The following is a 9,450-nucleotide window of genomic DNA, read 5'->3' as shown; positions in this document are numbered from 1 at the left end:
TGGTTTGTAGATTCAGTCTGGAACTAGGTTTATTACAGCTACTTCAGGACGTTGTCGTTGTCGCGGTGGTGGCCGTCTTCAGGCGCTCCTTCTTCGATTTGCTTCGCTTGGCTTGTTGCGGCTGCGGTTTCTGCTCTACGGGCTTATCCTTCTCGTCCATAATGCGCTGGAAAAGCATCGCACTGCTCTGCCCATCCAACTGATGACTCCTACTGTTGCTGCTGCTGATGTTGCTGCTGGAGTCCCTTCTGGCAAAGTTCTCGTTCAAACAATCCCAACCGCGCTGGGACGCCGGCACGCTGAGCTTATCGAGCAGCCGTGTGGCCAGCTGAGGAATTATGGGCTGGAGCACAATGCCGCAGAGCCGCAGCGTGTCCATTGTCATGGCGATTATGGTCGCCAGTCGAGGCTCGTTGGCGCCTTCCTTGCCGCCCTTCAGCTCCCAGGGCTTGGCACTCTCAAAGAAATTGTTGGCCGCATGCAGAGCAGCCATCGTCGTGTCGGCCACCAAGTGGAAGTGATTGCACTCATAATGCGCCTCGCATCGTTCTGCAAAAGCGAACAGAGTACAGAATATAGAATCAGGAATACAATATACAAAATGATGGCTCCACTTTGAGCTCTCTTTGGCTGGCTTCGCCACACTCTCGAGTGCACTTGCCGCTTAGTGATTGGCCGGAAGAGAGAGCCCCACAAGCAGATGCGGATGCGGATGCAAATGCAGATTATAAAGCATCTTCAGGCAGGCACTTCAGCAGGCAACTTCAGCTCGAGGACACAGGTAGGATGGTGACTGCTTAAATATTAAAATGACAAGGAAGCTGTCTTGGTTTACCTGACAGCTGCAGCAGCGAGTCCCGCAGTCGCTTGGCCGCATCCACGCTCTGGAGCAGATCCGCCAAGTGCTCGGCATGCGGCTGGGGATACACTTGACAGGGATTCAGCGACTTGGCACAGGCACGCGATAACAAATTGCCCAAAGTGTCCGCCAGCTCCGAGTTGAGAATGCGCTGCGCCTTCACCTGGCTGTAGTCTGAAACGAGAGACACAACACACAAGGAGAGAAAACTACTTGTCAGGCACTGCTTTCTGTTGTCGCTGAATGGAATTAGATCTGCGCGCATTATCACTGCTGTTGACCCCAAACGAAAGACAGAAAAAACACCACTCAAAGCGCCGCATGATGCTAACAAACTCACCCATTATGGGGATTTGGACAGCGGAAACAGACAACCCACCAGAGACTACAGTCAAAGGCTGCTTGCTGCCCCTCCGTGTCCGCTTAAATTCGAATAACTTAACAACAACAACAGCAACAAGCTGAAAAAGTAGGAATAGGGGAGATTCCCAGTTTATTTGTTTTATTTCCCTTTAAATCTGGTACAAAATGTTGCAGGTGCCCCGGTTTTGTGGCTGAGCATGAAAGGGTTTAAGCTCGCTAATAGTTGCAAAATCTTGCTGCTGGTTCTGGGTTTTCCGGGAAATTGAATTGTGTAAAGGGATGTGGATGCTACTGGTGAGTGCTTGTTCTTGGAATAACATGATAAAGGTACCCAAAGGGAACCTATTTGCGGGCATTTAATCAAGCATTAGCTACTGCGAAGGTTCTTCGTTCTGAGAGCACGCTTGAGTCAACCACAAGTCCAATAGCCCTTTTGCTTCAAGTATGTTCAGCTGGAAACAAAAATCCAATAATATTTTGGACCAAGTCGAAACCCATTGAAACTCGAAACTGTGCCATTGATCTGCGGCAAGTTAATTACAATTTTGGTACCTATGAAAATGAAATAGCAAACCGAAAATGCGTCAACAATTTCGGATTTGATGATAGTCCCAGAACTGGCCATCGATAAACTGAGGCCACAAAATTCAATTGCTGCTGCAGTTCGCAGCTGCAGCTGGATCTGCAGCCATTTGGTAATTAAAACTACGCCCGTCCAGAGACAATAATCGGCTAATTGCTGCTGGCAAGCAATTATGCCTGTTTCGAATTTCTGACAAATTTTGATTGGCGGTTTTTCAATCAAATTAAAACTTGCAGCCCCAAAAACCAAAGCGTTTACAGTTTCCACACAAAGCAAAGAGAATACATTTCGGGGATTTCATTAGGAGTGCAGAGTTCCATGAACTTTGAAAACTTACAGTAGAGTTAGCTCCCCCGGGGGTGCAGCAGCAACTGCCAAACTGTTGGCTCCCATCATTAATGCAATTGTTGCGCAACGAGAAGAAAAACGTGGGTGGGGAGAGAACTACAAAAGTTGTGCCACCTGAAGGAGAAGTGAAGCAGGCAAAAGTCTGTTGAATTCGAGCGAATGGGCGACGGATTGAGTTGCACATGCAGAGAGACGAGTGTAGTTTTCGAAATCAAATTCATGTCAAGCAGCATGTACGACAGAATGTGACTGAGAGATGCATGAGACTTGAGGATACCTTAGGTACGAAGAGAGCATCATTAAAATATGCAAAAATAAATGTTGGGCTCTGAGTTCTGGAAAGCCCCTTCTAGAAGCTATCTCTACCGAAAATGTTTCTCTTTCAGCACAGGATATCCTTTGTGTCGTTTGGCACTCTCTCTAACAGCCAAAGTCATTGCCTTTCATTTTGAGTTAACTGAAGCGATTGGATGGCAGCACGGAGCTGCTGCTTTTCATTTTGAATGCATTGCATTTTGATGCCTTTGCCTGCCGGCCGTCGTCTGTCGGCTGTAAATCCATTGAAAATTGAGAAATGCATCAAAGTTTATTAGCAGCTCCCCCCTCCCAATCGAGTTATTGCTTTCTAATGAAATTGTTCGGAAAAAGGCGGCGCACAACACGTGTTGTATGGCAGTGTATGTGGCATTACCTGTCCGAGACGGACCCCCCTGCCAACTCTTAACTGCTTACGTGAGCAGCTACAAATTGCAAAAAAAAAAAAAGGCAACAGTTCCTGGGCCCGGGACACATGAACATACACAACACTTGTAGCAAAACTTTAAGCATGCTGCACATGGAACACGTGACAGGAAGCGAGAGGCCCTACCGGCCACAGACACGGACACGTATACGGATACGGACACGGATACGAATGCTGCTGCACTTCCTATTGCTGCCCTAAAATAAATAATACTTTTTTACGTGCCCCACGAGTTGCACTCTAGATGTTAGCTGGTTGCCAGTCGCCGCCTGCTGCTTGCCTCTTGGCTGCACCTTAAATAACCTGAATAACTTGTCGCTTTCCACTGCTGCTCCACTTTTTGCCATTTGCCCTGCAGAACTTTGACACAATTCTTCCCGGCAAAGCCCTACCACCCCTTGTATATTTTTCCAGCAAGCTTTGGCTTTGCTGGGGGGAAGAAGGAGTCTACCCCCATCAAATATTTAACCAGCCTTGCTGCAATCGGAGACAGACAGTCGGAGGTGTCATGCTAATTTGCCAGCGAACACAGGTCGGTCGCGTATGAGCATGTTTTATGTGGCAAACACTAATTTCTTGTCGACACTCTAGCAGAATTAGTTAGGGATTAGAGCAGCAGCGGATCAGCGAATGACTAAGCAAGCTCGAAGGAAGATGAGCAGCACAAGCTGAAGCATAAGTACCTTGGAGGATTATGGAACCGAAAGACTCAGCCTCGAGGGTGTACTCGGACCGTGTACAGCGAGGCACGTACTCGTAATGGACTTTTGATAGATTCGACAAATTCTTTTCGCGTTGGCAGTTGTCACTAAAACTTGTTCGGCCTTCAGCTCCATTGAGTATGGGAGGAGCCGCAGGACTTTATGGAACAGCATTCTCCAGCGACAAGTTTAAGTATTCAAATTTATAAAATTGAGTAACGCCCCAAGGAAGCTGATTGCATCAGCGTACAGTTGCCTTTTGCCCGAGGGCTGCCTCCTTTCGCTTATTTGCATTTGCAGTGAAACTTTGTCATAGACAGATGGCGCAGGTCCTTCAGCAGCGTTTGGTCTTTGGTCCTGAACCCGCACCCGCACCCGCAGCAGTTATTGCATCAGATTCGAAATGCAATTTCCATGTCCTGCACGAAGCAGAAGCTGCGCCTGTTGTTACTAATGAAAAGTTGAGCGTTTAAGGATGCAAACAAAGGGAGAAAATAAACTCTAACCCCCCACAGCCACCAATCGAATTGGGAGGCAACCTTTTTGAGTGGTAAATGCACCTAATGGGCAGCCATCTGCTTGAATTAAATCAATATTTATCCGTCATAAATCATTAATGGGACCAAAAAATATGCAAACTGCGTGCTCAGAACTTTTGTAATTTAATTAGGCGGCGGCGCTGACGCACTGCGGCACATTCTGGCCCCCTGTTTTTTTTTGCATTTTAATTTGCAGATCAAATGCAATAAAAATGCAATTAAATTAGCCGCAAGGCAGCAGGCCATAAAAAACACAACAGCAACGACAACAAAATCATCAACAAGGGCAAATTGAATAAAGGAAAACGTGAAAAGCTGCTGCCGCTGCTATCTGTCTGGGAAAGAGCAAAGTCAGCAATAATGGAAAATTAAATTTAAAGACCTGGCAGACACTGGAGGAAACTTAAGCGAAGGGTAGGGGAGAAAGTCTCACCGTAGGGGAGAGAGGCGCTAACAAGTTATGCAAATTGAAAGTTGAAAAATGCTGTGGGGTGGGAAGAATCAATCAAAACGCATCCAAAACTGGTGACAGTCCCACAGAAATCAGTCGCTGAGCATCAAGGTGTGTTAATTGCTTACGAAAGAGAGCACGAGAAACTCTGAACCCCTATGCCCTGAACCCCGAACCCTGATTGATGGCAGATCTAATCATATCCGTCAGACAATTGCCGGATTCCCTACGAAACGGTGGCTGGAGGTTGCCCTACTCCTATGCAAATCACTGGTAAGATTCCTGCCCAGGAAACGAGAAACGAGAAACTTTCAAGGCAAATAAACAAAAGTCAGACCAGAAAACTTTTCCCCCTAGTTTGTGTGGAGTCGGGCATAAAATTGAAATGCAAATTAAAGCAAACGTAACCGGAACGACGGCAGATGGTCACTCACATATGCAGGCACACCTGAACCACAACCTCAACAGTTTTGGCTCATGATTTGATGGAAAAACTATTTGAATAACCGCAAAAGATTCACCCTTAGGGACAGGCAAAGGGCTGAACGGCAAGCCACAAAGTGAACAGGCCACAGACATCAAAGGGATTTCGCGGTTTGGATTTCGCTTAGTTGGTAGCTTCACTCACTGCCATCGCTGTGGGCCACGCCCTCGCGTAGTAGGAAGTAGCGCAGTCCCTCCATGGTATACTGCTGGGCGGCCTGCACGGGATCCACCACATTGTGCTTGCTCTTGGACATCTTCTGCCCGTCGACGGTCCAGTGAGAGTGTACGTAAATCTGCTGCGGCGGCTGTAGGCCAACGGCCAGCAGGAATGCGGGCCAATAAATGCCATGGAACTTGAGTATGTCCTTGCCAATGACCTGCTGCGCAGGCGGCCAGTGTTCCAGGAACTTCCATAAGCAAGGAAACATTTAATTTGCGGATGAGAACAGGCTAGAATTTTTGGGTTTACCTTCTCATTGGGATATCCTAGGGAGCTTAGGTAGTTGACCAGCGCATCCAGCCACACATACACCGTTTGTGTGTCGTCCCCCGGCACGGGTATGGCCCAGTGGACGCGGTTTGAGGGCCGTGACACGGACACATCCGGCAGCGGTTCGCTGAGCGTGTCCAACAAAATCTTCTCGAACTTGGCCGGACGTATGCGCGCCTCCTGCTTAACCCAGTGCCGCACATCGTCCTGGAACTGCGACAGGCGGAACATGTAGTTGGTCTCCTCCGTCCACTCCACGGGGTGGCCCGACTCTAGCGAGTAGCGGGTGCCACTGGCCTCGTCCAGTCGCAGTTGTGAGTCGGTGAGGAACACCTCATCGGACACACAGTACCAGCCGCTGTAGGCAGCCGAGTAGATGTGTCCGCGCGAGTGCAGCGTGCGCTGTGGAAGCAGAAATCATCTAAACATGAACAATTTCAAAGGAATCTCCAATCTCCTACCCAGAACTGAGCCACCGCCTGCTTGTGTCGCTCCTCTGTGGTGCGAATGAAGTCGTCATTCTGTATGTGCGCCGCCTGGAAGACCTCTCGATAGCGTGACGATATCTGTTGGCAATACTGATCGACGGGCACATTGTGGCTGGCCGCCGCCTGCTGGATCTTCGTCCCATGCTCGTCGGTGCCCGTGCACAGACGCACATCAGTGGCAGGATGTCGTAGCTTCTGGTAGCGACAATGTGCATCCGCTATTACCGCCGAGTACAGGTGGCCAATGTGTGGTGCTGAAATGGAGTGCGAGAGGGGAAAACTTTAGTTTCTGGCGCGGGAGCAACAAAATCGCTGAACTAACTCACCAGCGTTTACATAGAAAATTGGCGTCGTCACATAATGCGAGCTGCTGTAGCGTGCACCCAGACATTTAAGTAGCTTAATTCTACGTATTAGCATTTTCTCGCATTACTTTTGATATAGAAATTCAACAAAATCACGAAAACAATACAAATTGCCGGCAATGCTTTCATAACAATTAACAGCTGTTTGGTCTCATTTGGCGCCTTACAGCACTGACCTTCACAAACATACCGTAAATATACCGAATCCAAAAACCATATTAACAGATTATGATATTATATTTCATATTAACAGCTAGTTAGAATTTACAGCTCAAAAACCATAATTATATCCCATTAACGAATATATTCTCCATAAGGTTGGCTAGTTTTTATGACTAACTTTTGTTGAATTCGGAAACGTTGTGTAAAAAACGAAAGTGAGAATGGAATGTAAGGTCATTGCTGCGATGAAAATTGCCTACGGGCAATTTGCCCGTTTTACAGCACAGACTTCGCATAGATCTCAGGGCTGAACAGAACACCATCAAATTACAATTCAAATTTGAATTTTAACTTTGATCAATTTAAATAATAAACAAAACAAAAACTAAGAAATAATATAAATGACTGACCCACGGTAGCCCCACCGTCCTACAGCTTGGACCCTCCTCGCAGGTACTTTCCTGGCTCTCCGAACATCCACTGACGGTAGACGGCCAAGCGGCGATTCCGTTGGGCCTTCTTTTTGGCATCGACGGCGGCACAGGCCGCTTTGTAGGCCGCCTGCTTGGTTTTGTCAAAGTCCGCCTTGGCGTCGGCCATCTGCTTGCCGAGACTCTGCACCCGGTTCTTGGCCGCCTCCAGTAGTTGCGTCTTCTCCGACAGCTCCGTCTGTGCGCCCTGGGACACGCCCTCGATGTTGGCCAGATTCGTAGTGGCCGCCTGCAGCAGTAGCTTCATCTGCTGTAGCTGTGTCTGCGAGTCGCTGGCCGCTGCCGCTGCGGCGTTCGTGTTGATTTGCGTGTTCTGTAGCGAGGCTGTGACTTCAGTGACGACGGCCTCCGCCTCAGCCATCTCCTGCGCCAGCTGCTCGACCATCTGCTGCTTGCCCGCGAGTGCTGCCTCCGCTGCACGTGCCGACTGTGCCGCCCTCTCGGCCAGCTCTGTTTTGACTTGTGTGGCCGCTGCCTCGGCTGCCGCCATTTGGGAGTCGCTGGCCGCCTTTGCATCCTGCGCGGCCTTCTGGGCTATGTTGGTGGCCTTGGACTTGGGATTGCCTTTGTTAAAGTTGCCGCATGGTTTCGACTTTGCCTCGCCGCATGCCGCCTCGCCGGTACCCTCCCCTCCCTCCATCTTCAGCTGGGAGAGGAACGGACTGGTGTCCCATTCATCCAGCTGGTAGATGCACTCCAGTCCGGCGAATCCAAGCAGCAGCACAAGATATGTTAGCAAGACTTTGTTGTAATTCATTTTTCAATATAATTCAGAGCCGAGGCCAGTGACTGCGTTCTGTTAACATTCAAGGGCAAGGCTGCTTTGATGTTTGTTGATGTTCAAATCCGATTCGAAATTATTCCAGTGTTGTTAAGATGTTTTTCAGCAAAGAATTTAAATTTGAACCGCGATTAGCCTGTGTCCGATATGCAAACGTTATCGATGTTCGGTGAAATGCTTGCACTGCTTGCCGCCAAAAAGCGATTTCGAGCACTTAAAATATATTTAAATTTAAATATTAATGATCGGGATATTCTGATAAATTGGTCTTACCCAGAATTCCTTTAGTGGCGATATGGTTACCTTTTCGCTTGGCCTTCTGGGGAAGCCCTAGGTGAAAGATCGTTTCAGATTGACTTGAGATTGTCGCACGGAAACCTTTGTTAACTACTGAATGGCACGGAGCTTGCCATGTGTTTTGACTTTGTTTATTTAACATTCATCTGACAGTTGATTGTGTCAAAAAAAATGCTCGAAAATGCGTATAGAATTAATAATATTCTCGCTGCTCATTGCATTCATCTGTCTGACAGCAGAGGCCCCGGGCTACTCCGGCAACTCGCGTTTCCCGAAACGCAGCAAGCGGTTGCTGCCCTACGGTGGTGGTTCAACGGATGACTCTAGAGGCGGCGACGGGGGAAATGGTTGCAATCATGACAGCCAGAACGGGGACAACCAGCAGCAGGACCAGGAGCACCAGCAGGCACCAAGGCCGCGCAAGCAGAAGAATAGCAACGCCAAGCAACGGGCCTCGGGCATAGCCGTGCAAGCAGCCAAGGAGGCGAAGAAGGCAAACGACGACATGGCCTCGGCGGTGAAGGTGGCTTCGGACAAGATCAAGAACGAGTACGCGGACAAGGCGATGACGGCAGCGAAGGCGGCGGAGGCAGTGCTCGCCGGCAAGGGTCAGATGCTGGAACAGCTCGAGGCGGAGGTGCGCGAGGCCGAGGTGGTGGTGCAGGAAGAGTCCCAGGAGTTCCTCACGGCGGAAGCCAATGCCCAGCTGGCCTCGAAGCAGTTCCAGCAGGCGCAGGCGGAGCTGAAGATGCTGCTGGCCACGCTCAAGGTTGCCAGGGAGAGCAAGGAAAGCGCCGAACAGATGAATTCGGTCTGGCAGCAGTCTCTGACCGAGAAAACCGCTCTCCTGGAGGCGGCTCAGAACCGGGTGGCCGTTCTGCTACGCCAGCTGCGGGATGCACGCAGCGACCACAACAAGACCAAGAAGGCGGCCCTCAAGGCTCTGTGTGCCGCCAAGGAGGCCAAGCAGCGCATCGAACAAGTCGAAGCCGTTCGACTTTAATCGTTCATTTTCGTTCATATATTTTGTATTTTTATTAAAGAAGATTTATTGTGTGTGTTGAATTTTAATCTGTAGTTTATTAAACTTTTTTCTTTAGGGAATAAAAATATAAAATTCCTCGACAGCGTGCAAAAAGTGCGCGCGCGTCTTGAATGGCTGCCAAAAATGCTATGGAACTTTTGCCTGTCCGCCGACGACTTCTCAACTTCCTTGCTCATTGATCGATCCAAAATCCAATCCGTTCGTTCGTTCGATTCGCCTTAACAAGATTATACAATATAAATATAAATATATATATATA

The 9,450-nt window shown here is 48.8% G+C and overlaps 3 protein-coding genes across 3 annotated transcripts; 1 reads left to right on the top strand and 2 right to left on the bottom strand.

Moving 5' to 3' along the window:
* Positions 1-6,551, bottom strand: LOC117589751 (methionine--tRNA ligase, mitochondrial). The gene is made up of 6 exons (XM_034281932.1): positions 6,377-6,551; positions 6,024-6,304; positions 5,542-5,964; positions 5,215-5,479; positions 836-1,033; positions 1-549 (listed from the first exon to the last, which is right to left on the bottom strand). Exons 1-6 carry the CDS (start codon positions 6,468-6,470, stop codon positions 44-46), a joined length of 1,767 nt encoding a protein of 588 aa, XP_034137823.1. The 5' UTR covers positions 6,471-6,551; the 3' UTR covers positions 1-43.
* Positions 6,552-6,968: 417 nt separating this feature from the next.
* Positions 6,969-7,857, bottom strand: LOC117589620 (tol-Pal system protein TolA). The gene has a single exon (XM_034281707.1). It carries the CDS (start codon positions 7,823-7,825, stop codon positions 7,007-7,009), a length of 819 nt encoding a protein of 272 aa, XP_034137598.1. The 5' UTR covers positions 7,826-7,857; the 3' UTR covers positions 6,969-7,006.
* Positions 7,858-8,296: 439 nt separating this feature from the next.
* Positions 8,297-9,181, top strand: LOC117589869 (restin homolog). Its single transcript, XM_034282137.1, has one exon. The coding sequence runs from the start codon at positions 8,328-8,330 to the stop codon at positions 9,147-9,149; it is 822 nt and encodes a 273-aa protein (XP_034138028.1). The 5' UTR covers positions 8,297-8,327; the 3' UTR covers positions 9,150-9,181.
* The last annotated feature ends 269 nt before the right edge of the window (positions 9,182-9,450 follow it).

Source organism: Drosophila guanche, unplaced genomic scaffold (assembly GCF_900245975.1).
Source record: "Drosophila guanche unplaced genomic scaffold, DGUA_6, whole genome shotgun sequence".
Taxonomy (NCBI): domain Eukaryota; kingdom Metazoa; phylum Arthropoda; class Insecta; order Diptera; family Drosophilidae; genus Drosophila; species Drosophila guanche.
This window is presented reverse-complemented; position numbering and strand designations above follow the sequence as displayed.